Source organism: Sphaerodactylus townsendi, linkage group LG03 (assembly GCF_021028975.2).
Source record: "Sphaerodactylus townsendi isolate TG3544 linkage group LG03, MPM_Stown_v2.3, whole genome shotgun sequence".
In the NCBI taxonomy this organism is placed as follows: Eukaryota; Metazoa; Chordata; class Lepidosauria; order Squamata; family Sphaerodactylidae; genus Sphaerodactylus; species Sphaerodactylus townsendi.
Genome location: NC_059427.1, coordinates 94,276,054 through 94,295,547, shown reverse-complemented (window position 1 = coordinate 94,295,547; position 19,494 = coordinate 94,276,054). Strand labels below are relative to the sequence as shown.

The following is a 19,494-nucleotide window of genomic DNA, read 5'->3' as shown; positions in this document are numbered from 1 at the left end:
TGGATAATCTGACCTGTGCTCTGATTGATGGAACTCAAAGAGGAAAGTGGTATCTGTCTGAGAGGAAAAGTTTTGTAAGCTTTTGGATCTGGTTTCCTGTGAGGTAACATCAAGTCCCTTAAATGTGTGTGTTAAACTGAGGGAATTTCAGTCAGGGAGAAGATCTTACGTGAGACATACTGAGTTCAGTGGGAGCTGAAAGGAGAAAAATAAGACAGGAGAACTGGGAGTTTTATTTAGTGGTCAAAGCTGAAGGGGGAATAGTGGTGAGACTTTCCACAGGTGCTAATAAATAAAATGGAAGGGAATATATCTTTGGGGTGAAGAAGAATTCCTAAATCAGTTAGAATGGGAATTCTGTACACATTATACACACAGGTGGATTCCCAATCTGGAATATCAGTGTTCTGCTAAAGTTAGGAGGGAGAGTTATGTGAAGGGGGTAGCTAACAGTATCAAGACTTTATGTATACTGTGTGAAAGGGTACCAGCCCGTTAGAACCCAAAGTCAATGTGAATCCATTAACCAGCAGCATCTAATTGAACCATCTTAAAGCAAAGAACCTCTCATAGCATCAAAGCAACCGTGAAACTTATAAAGCTTAAAGTATAGAACCTCTCATAACATCTAAGCAACTGAAGAAACGTATAAAGCTTGACTTAAGACTTGTGCCTGCACTGAAACTAAGGCCCTTTCCACATAGCAAAAGTTTAGAGGGTTGCAGTCAGGATAATGGAACCTGCTTTCCTGTTTTCTCGTTCCCTTGCATTCCTGCAGGCAGCGATTGGAGCCCATGGAAACAACACAGTTTGCTGTTGTGCCTTTGCACGGAGGCACGTCTTTTTAAAAAATTACCTCCCACCTATGCGCAGCTATGCAGGCATGCACAAATGAACCTCCACAGCCATGCTGACATCTCACGATACCATGATATGACCATTTGCACCTGCATGGCTACGCAGATGTGAGCTGGGAAATTTTAAGAAAAGGAAAGCAAAACTGAATAAAGCACCTCCTGCCCAGCCGTTCACTCTCAAACAGCTGCAACCTGGGATTTTTCAAAAGACTCTGGGATAGTGCGATTCTCGAAAAAACTGGTTTGGGGGAAATAACACGGGGCAGATTGGCTTAAAGGGTGAGATCCATGTGAAGTTCCCCACAAAACAGTTTTTTTAACCATCCCTAACCCATGTTTGCAGTGGTACCTCGAAAATCGCCAATAATCCGTCGGTTTCAAAAACGGCATATTTCGAGGTACGCCGTTTGCACATGTGCATGTGTTTGCGTACACACAGCGCCGTTTCCGTACACACAGCGCCACCCTTGGTGGCTGCCGAAAACCGAAGCAGCCGACGATTTTAGAGGGCGGAAATCAGCACCTGGCAATAGACGATTTCTGAAATCGACGATTGTCGAAGGTACCGATTTTCGAGGTACCACTGTATTTGCTTGTGCTGAACGGGCCTAATATTTGTACATAGTTATCTCCTGCCTAATTTCTATCCATTTGAAATATCTCCTGATCCCATCTAACTTGTTTAATAAATGTTATATTTTGTTTGATGAACTTGCCTCAGTTATCTGGTGCCTTTAAAAGGGAGATATGCCTCAATGGAAAAACAGGCTTCCTTTACCCTTCTGGAGTCCTTAAAACCGAGCACCTCATACGCTGCAATGAGGATAGTGTCGTTGGGGAGGGAGCCTTTTTTTCTTCCTGGTTTTTTTAAAAATAGTTTTCCTTGTATTTTGTTGTTGTTGTTGCACTTTTTAAAGGGGATTTTAAAAGGTGTGTATTGTTTTGTTGGGATCTCTTCTGTTTATTTATTTTATTATTTATTTATTTATGGGATTTTTATACCGCCCAACCTTCGAAGGGCTCTGTTGACTTGTTGTAGAATTTTTGAACTGCTTTGCATTTTAATTTTTACAGGGTTTGTGTTTGGGAGGGGGATTTCCCAAGCTGGATTCTGATTTTACATCTGTTCTGTTTGGCATGTTGATTCTGCTTGTATTTGGTGACTTTTGGTTTGTGCCTGCACTTGTGTGTTTGGATATTGGATTCTTTACTCTGGAGAAAGCATGAATGTTCTCTCCTACTGGAGATAGGTTGCTGGGGGGCATCTGGGGTCCATAGAACTGGACCCATGAACCAATTTGCTTAAATGTTTTTGAGGGTCTTTAAAAGATAGGAAGGGCTAGGTTATTGCAATTTTAGATGAAAAACATCGTCTGAAGGCTCCACCATAGGGAATAATGGATTCCCCTCCCACTAAAAAAATCACAATCCATTTAAGAAACAAATCAAAACCACAAAATGGTACTGGGGTAACTGAAATATTCTGGAATACCAAAATTGAACTTATTTCTGAAATCCAGATTCAGATTGATTGATTGATTGATTGATTGATGGATTGATTGATTGATTGATTGATTGATTGATTGATTGATTGATTGATTGATTTATTTATGGGCATAGACCAATAGTAAAGCATGGAATAAAACAATACAAGTTCTGAAATAATAAAATGGAAGACTTTCCAGGAAACCACAAAACTGTTAACTATTGTTAACCATTTATAATTTGTTTCTTTTTTTAAAAAAAGGTAAATATAATTCACCAATAAAACACAACAATAAGACTATTTAAGTCCAAAAACATTTCTTTTGATAATATTTATTTTTAAAGCTATATGACCAAACTTGCCACGAGTTTTAATTACATAGGCACAGAAATTTGCCACATGCCTGAAGATATTGGAGTTTTCATTAGCTAACAGTTTTTCTAAACAAGCCTGATCTGAACAAGCTGGAAATTTGTTGAGGAGAGAGAGAACAATCTTTGCTGTAACTCCTGGTAAAAAGGGCAGTGAAAAAACATATGACCCAGAGTCTCAACTTCTCCTGCAGCACAAGGACATAATATTTCTGAATAAGGGATCCTCTTATACCCGCCTTCCGGAACAGCAGATGGCATGGCTGCACATCTAGTTAGGGTAAAGGCTTTTCTAAGCAGATGGAAATCTAAATACATATGGATCTAGAGTCATAGAATATCTTTGTGTCTGAAATCCAAAGCCTACTCATACCAATTCTTTTCAAGTGCACATCCCAGAAGATGCCCTCGCTATTTTTTTAAAAATCATGGTTCTCCTGTGTCTATTGTGTCCACTAGAGCTCAACTCAGATTCATAATCCAAGTATTCAGTTGGAAGCTAGATTCATTTCCTTCAGTTTTCAGCACCAGCGATCTTGGTTTGACTTGTTCCTTTGTTCCACTGCTGCAGTGTCCTTTTGTGCACAGACAAGCTAACTGTGAAAACAAGTTCAATTTGACCCTCCCTTGACGGCTAATATTGATTTTGCTCTGTCCTTCTAAAACATTGGCCCTCAGTCAATTGCGGTTCAGCAGACATGAAAGTTGGAATTGAGGCAGTTCATCATGGTTCAAAATGAAAAGCAGCTCTAGCTGATAGAGAGGAAGGCTGCAAAGGATATATTTAATAAGTGGTAGCATTTAATCAAAATGTAGATCAGTACTTCCCCAACATGCCTATTTGATGGTCAGAACTGATACGGTTGTAATATCCTGCCCTGCATTGGCTTTACAATATATCCTTATATTGGAAATACAGTGTTTTTGTGCATGTGTTTCATCTGCACATGCAAATTAAAATTGCACTTTGGGTCAAAGAAAGATGGTTGTTTACCTTATTCTCAGTTCAGTCTTTTTCTGGAATTAAGCTCTACTGAATAGAACTGAGTAGGATTCTGAGTAACCCTGCTAAGATGGCACGCGGTCAACCATCCAGAGGATCTAAACTTTAGAATCTAAAGAACATGACACTATAGCCTCCTGATATCACAGTAGAGTTGGTAGGCACCTCGATAGTATAAAAGAGCTAGTAAAATGAATGCTCATAGAGTTGATCACCATTTCTCAGCCTTCCTTGTAGCATGCTGTTCTAATGGTACCTCCTAGAGTGAAGTCACTCTTTGTAGAACGATTTCATTCTTGGCAGGTGGCCATTGTCAAGAGAGTGATGACATACAGAATATAGCCAGGATTCCTTCACTGTGCAGTTCAAGAAGTATCAAGGTCAGTTCTCTGGATAAGCATGTAAGAGGAATAAGCTTCCTGGAAAGGTTCCAACTTTTTTTAAAATAGGGGACTTAAAGTCTTCATGCTGCTTTGAGCTCTTTTCCTAGTGCCTTGGACAGCCAGAATTCCACCGCCTGCCAAACATATATTCGCAACAGCTGCAAAGTTGCATTTTTGCTGTTGCAGGTCATTACCAATGAACTGTAAGTGGGTTCCAGTGTTCACCTGATCATTGTTACCTCCAAACTGTGAACAGCTGAGCAGACGATATTCCAAGATGAGTTGGAGGAGTCTCAACTGGCCTTTTTTGGGCTGCAGTTATCATGCAAATCAGTGATTCTGTATTCAGCTCCCACATGGAGTCACTGATCCTCACAAAACACCTGCTGCTTATGAGCACTGCTTGGTTGTACCTCTAGAAGCAGCCTTCGGTAATCCCAAAACAAGCCCTAAGGAGGCACAGGGAGTGCCAGATTGTTTCGGGAATGATCCAAGAGGCTTATTTCTTTGTTTGCTGCTTTTTTGCTGAAGCCCCCATGTGAGCTGTTTTTCCATACACATGACCACTGAGAACCAGTGCAATAGTCAAGTTTCCCTTTTCCTTTTATCTCTTCTTGGTCTGTGCTTAATACAAAATGCTAACACTAGTCCCCCAGTTTCAGTGTAGAAGACACCAGGCAGTTGCAGGTAGATCTGTGTCCCAATGAAGTTGTAGATCAGCTGGCAGTAAATAGCTAATGTAGGTGTTGTCTGCTTTGGTTGTCACAGAATCTGTCCTGCCAGTGAGAAACTTTTTTTTAGAAAGAAAAACTTCTTGTGAACAACCATGGTATTGGTCTTGTCTTCTGGCCCTGGGCCCGAAACCCACTTGTCTTCTGGCCCTGGGCCCGAAACCCACTGAGTTCCCAAGTTTTCTCTAATGTTTACTCATCACAGGTCTTATTGTTTAGAATATGTATTTGAATGCTGCTGGATACCTCTCCCTCTTTTGGAGGACCTGATGCCTTCCTTCTTTTCTGAGAGACTTCAGATCTATGTCACATAGGTGACCAGTTCACTCCCTCAAGGGGCAGTCAGCCTGCTACAGTTCCAGAGGTACTGTTCAGCTCCCTGTCTCATCAATTCTTTCCTATGAGGGAGTAGAGGGGGTTAGCAACATTGCTCCAGAGAGGTGGATTTTCCACTGTGCTCAGTTACTATCTGTCTCTGAAGCAGTCAGGAGACACCATTACATATTTATTTATTTATTTATTTTGTTGGATTCATATCCCCAAAGGTGTCTGGGAGGGTTACAACATACCCTATGTACTCGTGTATCAGTCGACCCATGTATAAGTCGAGGCACTTAATTTTACTACAAAACACAGGGAAAACTTATTGAGTCGAAGGTGGGAAATACAGCAGCCCAGTGCTGCCTCCACCACCCTCCCCCATGGCAAGGGGCAGGGTGCACCACCTGCAGCCAACTCAGCCAGGCCACAGGCATCCCGTGCTCCCGCAGTGAACCTGATAAGTGGGACCCGCGTATAAGTCGAGAGGCGCTTTTTCAGCACAAAAAATGTGCTGAAAACATCGACTTATATGTGGTAATTTAAAACAATCCATATCCTTCTTGCCTGGCTAGGCTGATGTCAGCCTTCAAAATACTACACTGATCCACTTCTAGTTTACCCATCTCCTCTTCCTTTTAAAGGATTGAGGGTGTTCTCCCTAAAGCAGACAATTGTGCCTATCTCTATGTATTTGAAACATAGCCTAACAATTTTTTCAAAACAGCTGCATTTTGAAGAATTGTTCTGTCTTTTTCTGTTCAGGAAGATTGTAATCTTTGTCCCAGTGTGAGGGAATTGACAACCAGACTTCCATATGAGTCCTTTATATGTTTGTTTGTTTGTTTGTTTGTATTGTCGAAGGCTTTCATGGCCAGATTCAACTGATTGTTGTAGGTTTTCCTCCCAGATGAAATCAATCATCTAGACTGGGCTCTGTAGGCTAATGGCTACTCCACAATAGAAATCAGAAGAGCTTTAAGGCCAAGAGAAACCAAGAGAACTGAGGCGAAACAGCCCCCCACAGGAAAAATATTTCTACCATACCTCAAGGGAATCACAGATCAAATAGGGAAACTGATGAAAAAACATAACCTACAAACAATCTTCAAACCTACCAGAAAAATAAAGCCTATGCTACGCTCAGCAAAGGACAAGAGAGATCCCCTCACTTGTGCAGGAGTCTATCACATACCCTGAGCTGTGGAAAGGTCTACATTGGAACTATAGCATCCAGAGTTATATTAAGGAGCATGAAAGACACTGTCGGCTTAGCCATCCTGAAAAATCTACAGTAGCAGAACATGATCTAAACAAATCTGGACATAACATTCTATTTGAAAACACTGACATTCTGGACAACTCAGAAGGTTACTACGTCAGACTACACAGGGAGGCCATTGAAATCCATAAATACTAAGAAAACTTCAACAAGAAGGAATAGACTCTGAGAATTAACAAAGCTTGGCTACCAGTAATTAAAAACACCAGAATCAAAGGCCAAGAGTATGCTAGGTTCATGGACAATGGACTCCACCCAGACACAGGGTTTGTATTCACTAAGACTGTTGCTGCTGGAAATGCAAATGGGAATCACCCCCTGGACTGAAAAATCCCACCTGCAATACAATGCTATTAACCACATCTTTGCATAGCAAGTTCCACTCAAACACTTACTGATTGGTTCCCCACCCTGGGACATGGACAATATATACCCCACTAAAACATTCCCTTCTGGACACAGTGTGTAAGAGAATTCCCTCTGTGATACACCTTTGAAGATACCAGCCACAGATGTAGGCGAAATGTTAGGAACAGACCACGGTCACACAGCCCGGAAAACCCACAACAACCAGTATTTATTTGTTTGTTTCTATGTATTTTTATCCTACCCTATACTCGAAGGTCTCAGGGCAGGTTACAACATAAAAATAATAAAAAGTATAAAATCAACTACAACATAAAAACAACTAAAATCGCTCACAATTACACCTATTAAAATTCATAAAATCTATTAAAATTCATGAAATTTCTTTAAAATTCATAAAATCTTCCCCAGGGGAAGATTGTTACACAATCTCAGGGCCACCACTGAAAAAGACATATGTCAGATTTCCAATCTTTTTTAACTCTGAAGATGGTGGTACCACCAGAATTGCTTCATTTGCTGATCTTTGGGAACAGGCAGATGGATATGGGAGAAGGCGTTCCTTTAGATAGTTGGCACATAAGCAATTTAGGGCTTTGTAACTCGAAGATAACACTTTGAATTGGCAGCTAGAGCAATTCTTCTAAGACTGGCATGATGTGCATCCAGCCAGCAATACCCGTTAGCAGTGTTGCTCCCGTGTTCTGCATTAGCTGCAACTTCTGAACCATTTTTAAGGGTAACCAGAGGTGGGATCCAACCAGTTCTCACCACTTCTCTAGAAGTGGTTACTAATTTTTTCTGAGTGCCGAGAAGGGGTTACTAAAGCAACCTCCCTGCCCAATAGGGACTGGAGGTGCGTGTGTGCTGCGTCACCACTGTTTGAATCCCACCACCATCGTAACCTGTTATTAAAATGTTTTGATCCCACCACTGAGGGTAACCCCACATAAAGCACACTACAATAGTCTGATCTGGAGGTTACCAGAACATGGATTACTGTAGCCAGATTGTGTCTGTCCAGAAGGGGCTGTAGCTGGAGAACCAGCTGGAGCTAGAAACAGGCACTCCTAACCACCACCTCCACCTGATCTTCAAGTGTTACAGCAGAGTTGTTGTGGGTTTTCCGAGCTGTGTGGCAGAAGTCACAGTGAGACTTCTCTGTGTGATACACCTCTGAAGATGCCTGCCACAGATGCAGGCGAAATGTTAGGAACAAGATCTACCAAATCACAGCCACACAGCTCGGAAAACCCACAACAACCAGTTCTTCAGACAGGTTTCTTTCCTTCCTTATTATGAAGGAGGTGGGGGGGAATATAACAGCAGGTACTTGTCTCAAAGGAAGATTTCTCTGCGGCAAGAGAGCAGCATAGAGTTCCTGGATTATATAGTATCAGATGAGTCTAAATTGGTTAATTATATAGCAGAGTTACAGGGACATCATGGGTAAAAACAAACATGGCCAAAAGCATATCTAAATATGTAGGGTGAGACAAGATCCCTGATACTTCACATAGACATTATGTTTTTACTTCATGAACAGTTAAGCTTGCAAAATAGCCCTAATGAATATGGTAACTTTTCAGAGATGTGGAGTGATTATCCATAGTCATCCGTTATGACTCAATTGGTATTTTTAATTAGGACCAATCCCTTGTTGACTCAGTTAGGAATTGATATCTGTATAGAAAGCAATCTCCTGTGCCTAAAAATATCCATCTTATTTGGAACAAGTCCAATACTTGGCCATTAGGTGATGACAGAACCACAAATGAAGCACCAGTTGCCATGGTACCATTAAGAAACTGCTTGTAAGAGTTTATTGAGTGAAGAAGCGCATATGGGTTTTTGATAACCAGATAATTCACAGATTTCTGTCATTCCAATTTTCACTTTGCATTTGGTAGTAATTGCAAATAATGAAGATGGGAAACGTGGGAGGCAAAAGTCATTAATGTCTACCTTTTGATGAATAAACCACAAAGCAGGCATTGTTTGAAAATGGTGTTGAGAAAAAAGTAGAAAAAAGCATAAGGCAGATTTTGGATGTTGTCAGAGTGGATTTTTTGCTTTCTCACAAGCAATGATGCAGGGTTACTAACTTAGAATTAGTAACTTCAGTAGCACAATTGCAATCCCTAGTGCAGTGATGGCGAACCTTTTCAAGGCCGAGTGCCCAAACTGCAACCCAAACCCCACTGATTTATCGCAAAGGGCCAACATGGCAATTTAACCTGAATACTGAGGTTTTAGTTTAGGGGAAACGGTTGGCTCCGAGGCATGCATTACTTGGGAGTAAGCTTGGTGGTAGTCTGTGGCTTTGCTTTGAAGCAACCGTGCAACTCTTCCAACAGGTGAATCACGACTCTAGGAGGGTTTATTCAGAAGCAAGCCCCATTGCCAGCAACTGAGCTTACTATAAAGGGGAAGGATCGCGCTTTAGTTCTTCGCATGAAAATCAGTGGGGCTCAACAGCGCTTAACAGGGTTAACTACACTGCTTCCCCAAAACTAGGTCTTAGGTTTAATGCTAATAATGCTAATAATCAATTAGCTAATAATCAAGCCCAGTGGACCAAGCCAGCCTAGATGTGTGTGTGTGGGGGGGACTCTATTTGCTCGTGCCCACAGAGAGGGCTCTGAGTGCCACCTCTGGCACCTGTGCCATAGGTTCGCCACCACTGTCCTAGTGTATGGCTAGCAGGTCTTAAACAAGAAGAAGTGTGGGAAAGTGCTCTGGATGTCAGAGGCAATGTGGGTTTTATTTTCTGCAGTTCAGTTATTCCCCAAATTGAGACAGAGGGGCGGTGGCAGGTGGGGAGTGGAGCTGTGTTTTCCACCTCTTCTTGGCAATGGCAGGGGAGAAACAGAAGCAGTATTGGAGCACAGAGTGTGGTTTCTTTTCCTCCGCTGGTTTAGGCTAAAGTAAAATGATGTGTGTGTGTGTGTGTGTTATTGATGAGGTTTTTTTTGGGGCAGCGGCAGGGCTGCAAGGAGTAGGGTGAAGCAGGGAAAGAGACCAAAGGAGTTTAAGAAAGAGAACATGGAGGGAGAGGGGGCCCCTGCATTACTTTCTCCAAAGTGGATATGCCTACTGGGTTGTCTGGTGAAAAGCTCAATACATTTCTATGAGTGCTGATGGGAGAAGAGAGTTGTGGGATGAAGAATAGGTTTTTTCCCTCCTAATCGCCACATGAGAGCGCCAAGCAAAACCCAGGAATTGTGAGGCTCTGTCACCAGGATCCCAAATGGATAATCTGGCAATGCTGCCTCATTTTTCCATTACAGATGGTGGCAGTTTACTAGAACAAAGCCCCTGAAGTTGGGAGATTGTATTTCTTTTTTCTACCCCAGAGCCCTAAATCTACATTAGTCAGGCCAGATTGGGAATTGGGGGAGTGGGGGTGCCACAACTGGCTCTCGGGCCTGTTAAGCCCTCTCAAGGGGCCATATCTAGCCTCTGGGCCACATGTTTGACTTCCCTGGATTAGTGCTTTATGGTAGGGTCTAGGAGATCCAGGTTCAAATCCCATCTTGCTGTGGAAGCTCATTGGGTGATTTTGAGCCAGTAACATACTTTCAGCTTAACTTACCTCACAGGATTGTTGTAAGGTGAAAAATGTTATGCTGCTTGGTCCCCACTATGGAGAAAGATGGAATATAAATGAAGCAATAATAATTATAGCTGAAGATGGGGATAGATAAAACATAGGTTGAGGCAGGAATGTGGCTGAGAAGGAGAAATTATTGTGTGTGTAAGAGACAAGGAAATGAGAAGAGGATATGGGGTTGCCAAGAGGAAGGAAAGAGAGAGGGACACAGAAAAATGAGGTGCCCTCCCATGTCCTTTCCCTCCCATGCAAGTGAGCCTGACCCAGTGGTTGTCACCATGCAACTGAGCCACAGTTTTCCTATTTAGAGGATGCTGTGGGAAGAGGGAAAACTGAAGACAGGGGGGCAGACAACTAGACTGTGGCTATGTGTATGTATGTGTAGTTGTTGAGTAGCAGAAGGATAAAAGAAGAAGGAAATAGAAAAAAAAAAAAAAAAAAAGAAAAAAGGAGAAGGTCATGGAGTTTTTTTCTCAGGAAGAAGGGAAAGTAATGAAATAGTGGTGTGGATATGAATGAGATGCCTCCTGCAAGTCCTTGTGGGTTCTTGCTTGTGTGTACATAAAACAAGATGCACAAGTCATTTTAGCACATGGGCATTTAGGAAAATGATTAGTTTCTCTGAGGTGCATATAAGAGCTAAGTGTGTAGTGAAAACACTGTAATGCTTCCACCTTTGTCTTTTGAAGGTCAATATGCTATCAAACGGGTTTTTTAAAAAAAAATTTGAGGCAGGCAGCCAGACCAGCTGCTTGATAAAGTGGAAAAATGCTACCAAAGCGGAACTTCTCCACTCAGCCCAAACATTTGTTCAGTTTTACTTACCCTCTAATTCAATGCTGAGCTGTGAACTCCTGAATTTGGAATCTTTTGAGTGTAATGGTGGTAGTGTGAAATTGCGGGTGGGGAGTGAGGGAGTCTCCAAAGTTCCAGGATAAATGATCTTTCTGCAAATCTGAAATGGCATCGCTCACAGCAGTCTCCAGCTTGAGGTCCATTAGCTGCTAGCATGAAATCTGATGACATGCGGCTTTTCAAAAATAAAACAAAAACATCAACAGTAGAAACATCAAGATCTGACTGGTTTATGCAGAGCATCTCAATACCATGAGGGCTTGTTGTGGCTATAATAATCATGGGCTCAGGCACACCAGGGGGCAGGATTTAGGATGAATTTGTAATAGCTGCATAATTTCTACTAACTCTGTTCTATGTGTGCTTGAGTCGAGTTTGGCGGCGCTATTTAAAGTGACAGCAGAAGCACATGGCAGACCGCTGTTAAATGGTGGCGAAAGAGAAAAATTGCAGCCATCACAAAAACATCAAAATGCAGAACAAGTTAAAAGCTTGCAGCAAATGCAGTACTGTCAAATGAGAAAGACATGGTGGAATTTCAAAACCAGGTGGAGCAACAGTGGTGGTTGAGGGGAGGGACTTCTGCTGGGCCCAGGGGCTGGCAGTGATGGAGGGCAGTTGCAGCTTCTCCTATCCCACCAAGCTAAATGGATGCTGATGCCTACCTACATGAACCTCACCACTTAGCATTGTCAGTTCCTGCACAGACAATGCTCCCCTATTTGGGGAGGATTTCACCTCCTCCACTTGTCCTGGTTTTAGATTTTTCTGCAAACCAGGGGGGGGGGGGCAAATTTGAAGAAAAATCTCCTTTATGTCACTGTGAGCCCTATCCATCTATTTAGATGTCCACAGAGTGGTCCACATGTAACTATTAGATATATACGTGATTACTGTACTTCCAGCCCTAGCCACAGAAAGGGATTAGCTCTGCCCTCACATGTAGCTTCTTTTAGCCTCTCTTTTGCAGGCTGGGGGCAGAATCCAATTGATGACAGTGAAGGATCCATGAAGAGGGTCTGATTCTCAGACTTGTCTGTTGTTGCCCTACATTTAGAACTTTTAGGATAACTTGCACAATGGTATACAGTTCTTATTAGAAGAGGAGAAATTGTTTTGCATGATTCTCCTTCATTTGAGGCACTGGACATAGGAACCTCTGGAGCTTGCATGTGGTTGAAATTTTAAATAAGGGTTTTTTAATTTTTCGCTCTTGCTGTGGCGATGACCATATGATTCATTTCTGAAAAGGCCTAAAGTATCTTTTCTACTTCTTACCATGTCAACCCATGATGGAGGTGTCCTGGATTTAAATGGTTTCATTTTTGCATTTTACTCCACAAAGACTATTCAAAACAATTGCAGCAATGTTTGTGCTAAAATGAGGGGAGGGGAGTTGGGTGGGGATTTTCATACTCTGTGATCATTAGGAGTGCTGCTGGCTCGTTACAAATGTGGGTGGTACCTTGTGAGAGACATGTCATAGAATTTTGAAGTTTCAGTTAATCTTACTTTATTTACTAGCAAGATAAATGCAATGTTTATATATCTGAGATACCTCCATCCGATGTAAAGATATCACAGTTACTATATTTAAAGGGGCTTATGTCAGTGACTATTGTGGATGAGAAGCAAGATATTCTGTGACAGTTATGGTGATGGAAGGATGCATTGGCTTCTCTGAGGCAGGCAAAATACGGGGAAAATAGAGTGGCTGGTTTACAAGCTAAATGGAAAACTTTGGGGGAGGGTCCATGTTCTGGCTGGTTTGAGCCCCAGGACCCAGCACCAGGATTAGCTAAGCTGCTAGGAATGCATGTGGAAAGGAGTCTGAAAAGGGGAGCTATTCCTCTGTTTGGGGTCATGGTTTTTGTTTTTTGTTGTTGCTGGGGAGGAATTCTCACTCATGTGGACATTATGATCAGGGATCATAGATGAAAGATGCCAAAAGATGTTTGCAGGTGTGCCCAATGTGGGGACACCATGCAACCAGCAAAGACCAAATACTTCAGGATTGTAATAACTAGTCTGTAGCTTTTCTTTTATTTGCTTAGTTGTACCTAGAATCCATCTTGGGTCACCCTGAGCTTGCTACACTACACCCTGAGCCTGAGCATTACAGTTGTTTAAAGAGTCTGCGCAGTTACTCACTGCCTTTCATTGGGTTATGCCCATGATGGTGAACCTAAGCCATGGGTGCCCAAGGCAGCACTCAAAGCCCACTCTGTGGGCACGCATGCCATCATCTCCCCCTCCCCCCCTCGCCCAGCCAGAGGCGGCCACCAGCAAACGCGTTGGGAGTCACGCTGCACAGGCTGGCTGTGCACAAGGCACTTTGCTGGCTGGGGCTGAGCTTCAGGGAGGTCCTCTTGAGTCGACCTGTGCCATCTACTGCCCCACAAGTACCCCCCTCCCCCACAAAGCTTGGGAGACTAGAGACTGGCACGCTTTTCTTGGCATGTAACTTTTGGGACCAAACTAAAACTTTGGGGGTAGGATTAAAAAGCAGCAGTCTGGGTGAGGGGCTTCCATTGGGAGGAGTACGTCTGCCAAGAGCAGGGCAGGCGAAGTGGTGGGATTCAGGCACTCGCCCAGATTAAAGTGAACTGTTTGTTAAGGGCCCCCTCCCCTGGGAGAGAGAGTGATGGGACTTTTAATGCCTGGGAGCCCAGGGCAGGGAGGAGAGATCTTGCAAGGTCCCTAGGCTCCCAACGCCAATCCCATTCCCACAGGATCAAAGCAAAAGTACAAAAGACAAAAGGCATTTCACACCAATAAAGAATTGAGCTAAACCAGGCCCCGACCAGCTGGCAGGAAAGGGAGAGGAGCATCCCTTACCACCCTGAGCATCTCTTCCCCAACCCCCCCTTGTCAGAATTAGGGCAATTCTGACAGAGGCAAACGTTGGACAGAGAGGTCCATTTTAAAATATTCTCCATGCTTTTATTTTCTGTTCCTGTTGCATTTTTGTGGGAAGTCAAGTGCTGAGATGACATGTGAAGAAAAACAATCAGATGGCTGCTCCACAAATTTAGCTTTCCTGAAGTTATCTCACCCCTCACACAGCATTCTTGCTTAGGATCGCCTTCCTTGGCTGCCTTTTTACTTCTATTTTGTGGTGGTGGAGTTATTGGGTTTCAGAAAGTGAAAGTTTTACTTCCCTCTCTCCCCACACCCCTCCCCCTCCCTCCACCAAGTCCCCAGTGTGATAACAGTGTAATTATTTCAGGGAGATTATTAGCATTAAACCTCAGACCTAGTTTTGGGGAATCAGTGTAGGTAACCTGTTAAGCGCTGTTAAACCCCACTGATTTTCATAGGAAGAATTAAAGTGCAATCCTTTACCTGGGAGTAAGCTCGGTTGCTGGCAATGGGGCTTGCTTCTGAGTAAACCCTCCTGGGGTCATGATTCACCCATTCGAAGCGTTGCATGGTTGCTTCAAAGCAAAGCCACCGACTACCACCAAGCTTACTCCCGTGTAACACGCACCTTGGAGCCAACCGTTTTTTCTAAACAAAAACCTCAGTATTCAGGTTAAATTGCTGTGTTGGCACTTTGCGATAAATAAGTGAGTTTTGGGTTGCAGTTCGGGCACTCGGTCTCAAAAAGGTTCGCCATCACTGGGTTATGCGAATGAGACAAACCCCTTTAGTGTCAGCCTTGGAGAAGGGCAACCAAGAGGAGGGCAGATTTTTTCCCAAGGTGGTGGCATGTTATGAGAGTTGGCTGTAATCTCAGTTTATGGGTTCTGTGGGGCAGAATTTGGAAGGAGTTTGCAACAACTAAATTTTAAACACAATGGTTTACTTTTCTTAACATATAACATCAAACATTAACATTTAACATAACACTTCAAAGTCCTGTTAAGTTTCATTTCAAGTCCTTCTATTTACAGTCTTTTAATGCCAAGTCCATTTCTTCCTGCAAGTGGGAGGCTCATGAAACTCCAGAAGCTGGGTGTACTGGATTCAAGATGATGAAGGTCCCCAAAAGAACTCTCACCATTCACACACAAAAACCCTGAAACAATAAATTCTAACATTTACAATATAGCCAAATTTAATTTATATTTTAATGTAAAACTAAGTTATTGTTTTAATTTAAATTATTGTTTTAACTAAGTTACTGTTTTAACTGCATGTATCTCTGTATTGTTATAGCCAATGGCTCAAACAATAAATACTTGACTGACTGAATATAGCGAAATTAAGCATCTCCCTTCCCACTAGTTCCCAACAACATTGCCGTTACCTTAAACAAGGTGTTAAGAGCTTATAATAATATATCCAGGTCCCAGCCTGGTAGCCTTGCTTCCTCCAACCTCATGAGTGCAGCAGCCTTCTGTTCCCTTCAGACTCCACCCCTTTCTGGGTTATCCCGTTCTTAACATAGGGATTGCATGGGCACTTAGCTTCCTGACTGGCTGCAAGTTGGCAGGGGAAATCAGGGGAGAAAGTACTTTCATATGTATGAAGTGGTAAGGCTGTCTCGCCAAAGTGATAAAGCAACAGAACCAGACAAAGCTGAGGCTTCAACATACTTAAGGGACTCCTCAGATACACAGAAAAATAGGACTGTCAATTAACCACAAAAAATAAAAATACCCAGTAATTTGAGGAAAATTGAGCATGCATGGAATGTTGACAGCAGTAAAGAGTCAGTTATAGGGGGAAAAATAGAAAAGGGATAGAAATTGTCCTGACCAAATCTTGGGACCTTATAAAATCCTAATGGGACAGAACTGATGTGGAATTTACCCCCACCCCCATTCCTTTTATCTCCTATCATTCAATCTAACACCAACCTTCAGGGTGGAGTACCAGTCCTGAAGGCAGCAAAAGGGGCTTTTGCAGATATGCACTAAATAGGACTTCGTAGAGATCTTCTTCCATGGCCTGATGAAGAATGAACATGTGCTAATTGAACATCAAGGGGTGGGGGAGAAAAAGACTGATGGGTAACTGGTCTTCTGAGGTGCCAAAATTGTGGTTCCCAAATTTTCTTCAAAGACCCCCTTCTAATCTTACAGCACAGTTGGGGACCCACTTGTAAATTAATAAAACACAACTTTCTGCCCTCCGGTGGACATCATAGAAATCTTTCATATAGTTAACATCTATATGTGTCCCCTTGCTCAGCTGGTGCAGAGTTTTGGGGTCATCTGTCACCAGTATGCTGATGACACTCAGATCAATCTGTTGATGGAGGGGAGACCAACCTCCATCTCTGTGGCTCTCCAGCATTGTTTGGAGGCAGTTGCCAGTTGGCTGAAGCAAAGCAGGTTAAAACTTAATCCATCAAAGATGGAGGTCCTGTGGGTGGGCCATGAAGGGGGTGAGTGGGGTTTCAGCCGCTGCTGCTGGAAGGAGCTCCTTTATCATTAGCCCCCTCTTACCAGAGCCTGGGGGTTTGCCTGGATTCAGTTCTCTCTATGGTGTCTTTCCTGCTGTACCAAACATGCCGGCTGGCCCCTTACCTCTCCCAGTCTGACCTGGCCACAGTGAGCCATGTCGTCTCCAGGCTAGACTATTGCAACTCGCTCTATGTGGGCTTTCCCTTGAAGTTGATCTGGAAGCTGAAGTTGGTCCAGAATTCGGTGGCCCGGCTTCTCACGGGTAGCTCAACGTGGGACCACATCTCGACCGTGCTGTGCCGGCTGTACTGGCTCCCGCTAGAGTTCCACATCAACTTTAAAATGTTGGTTTTAACCTTTACGACACTCTGCGGCCTGGGGCCTTCATTTCTCAGGGACCGCCTGTCTCCATATGTCCCATAGTGCCCTGGCCCCAACCTGGTGGAACTCTCTCCCCTCAACCATCCAGGCCCTGCGGGACGTAAAACAATTCTGCAGGGCCTGCAAGATGGAGTTGTTCTGCTGGGCCTTTGGGGTGGTCAGCCATTGAGGGTGCCATCCCCTGCATCCCATTTTCCATCCTTGGAGTACACACTTCTTGTGTTCATCACCCTGGTGAGTTTTATTGCTGATGTTTGTCGCCTAGTTTTTTAGAGCTAAGGTTGGAGTTGCTGTTAATTTATGGTTTTAGCTGGAATTTTAATCCGATTGTGTTTTTACTGATCTGTACACCACCCAGAGTCCTTTGGGGATGGGGCGGTATATTAAATTTGATTAATAAATAATAAATTAATTAATATCTAAGTATCTATATAGCTAATATCTAATTCTCCCTACACTGTTTATGATCCATTCCTTTCTGTAAAATGACAGCCATTATTATATCCAAATTCGCCATGAGATGTGTCCACACTACAGGAATGATAGAAATTGGAATATTTCAGTAATTATAGCATTGACACAAATTTTGCTGACTTCTTCTTTAACCCGATTTTATGCTGCTTGTTTTGTTTTTCCTGTACAGTTTTTGAAGAGCCCGAAGACCCGAGTAACAGGTCGTTTTTTTCTGAGATCATCTCTTCTATTTCTGATGTTAAGTTCAGCCACAGCGGGAGGTACATCATGACTAGGGACTATCTCACAGTGAAGGTGTGGGACCTGAACATGGAGAACAGGCCTATTGAGACATACCAGGTATTTCTCTGTTAGTCCTAATGGGGTGCTGCGAATTAATGGGATGGGAATTAACATATGAACTGCTTTCTACGGCACTAGGTATTCTATTACTATTGTTTATTTGATATTTTGAAGTTGCTTGGTAAGAATCCTTCAGTGAGAATCAAGTGAACATTTTTATCCTAAATTTACAAATGACTGGAAATGCATGGGTGTCTGAACACTATCTGGAAGAATTCCGTTCCTTCCTTCAATTGATAAGGATAAGACAGAGATGTTATCTGGGTAATGGTGTCACTTGGTGCTTGAGATTAGAGTTCTTTGGGAAATGGTTCACTTATAGGGACAAGACTAAGACTGATTATATACTAGTGCTCTGCCCTGTGCTGAAGGGAGATTCTCTTTGGGGCAGAGCTTTGGTTAAGATGCCTTTACCCCCTCTCATACCTAAAGATCAAATCAAATACTTAATCTATTGGTCCATCTACCTCAGCGCTAGATGGCAGAAGCTTGTCAGGGTCTTTGGCAGAGAAGGCCCTCAGTACCTGCTGCCTGGAATTTTTAAAACAGAGATGCCAGAGATTGAACCTGGAATCTTTTGTGTGCAATGCAACTTTGTGCAACTTTATCACTGAACTATAGCTTTATCCAAATGACTTTCAACAATAGCATGGTAATTTGTGTAACTGTGGGATTCAGAGAAAGTGATGATGTAACATTCCCTAACACAGAGAGTCTGTGTTAGATGTACTGTCGAAGGCTTTCACGGATGGATTCAACTAGTTATGGTGGGTTTTCTGGGCTGTGTGGCCGTGGTCTGGTAGATCTTGTTCCGAATGTTTCACCTGCATCTGTGACTGGCATCTTCAGAGGCGTATCACAGAGAGAAGTCTGTTATACTAGTGTGTAACAGATCACAGCCACACAGCCTGGAAAACCTACCACAACCAGTCTGTGTTAGGTTTTGTGGAAAGGAGAGGTCTGTCTTTCCACACACACATGTATCATTTACTGGATAATGATACCGCTGCTATCTCCAACTGCCTGGTTCTGATGATGGACCCATGTAGGGTGGTGTGTGAATTAATTTTTGGACAACTTCTCCCCATGAATCTTTGTTACATATATAATATCTTTATTGCCTTTAGTGCAACCCTAAAGTGGTCTGCTGAAGTCTACTCAATGGGGCTTACTCTCAGGAAAGGGGTCTTAGAATTGCATTGTTACTGATATATTCTTTTTGAAGTTGCCCTTTCCTGCCCCTTTCTGCAATTACTTGAATGGCGGTTCCACCTCCCAGTGTTGCTCTTAAGAATCTTCCCAAGTATTTGAGGCAGCAGTAGTGTTTATGTCCCCAGCTGTGCTTTCCACAAGTAATATTTCAGAGAGAATAATAAATTAATGTGCCTGCTATAAAACAAATGCGTCAATTTGTAAGATGCTGAATTGGAAAGAACTACATTTGAAAGTCAAGCTTTAGTATGTAATTCTTACATAATGCTTTTTTGTTTCCATTCTTTGTTTCTGTGTGTCTGTCATTAGGTTCATGATTACCTCCGCAGCAAATTGTGTTCCCTGTACGAGAATGATTGCATTTTTGATAAATTTGAATGTGTGTGGAACGGGTCAGACAGGTGAGGACCATCATTATTGGTTACATGAAAGGTTTTATTTTCCTCTTTTAATTCCCCCAAATGTT

General features: G+C 42.8%; 1 protein-coding gene across 5 annotated transcripts in view; it reads left to right on the top strand.

Moving 5' to 3' along the window:
• The window catches only part of PPP2R2B (protein phosphatase 2 regulatory subunit Bbeta), a 312,161-nt gene that overhangs the window by 286,432 nt on the left and 6,235 nt on the right, over positions 1-19,494 (top strand). For all 5 annotated transcript variants that reach the window (XM_048487689.1, XM_048487688.1, XM_048487687.1 and 2 more), the window contains 2 exons: positions 17,644-17,813; positions 19,338-19,429. In XM_048487689.1, coding sequence (XP_048343646.1) covers positions 17,644-17,813; positions 19,338-19,429 — 262 coding nt within the window. The remainder of the gene's footprint in view (positions 1-17,643; positions 17,814-19,337; positions 19,430-19,494) is intronic.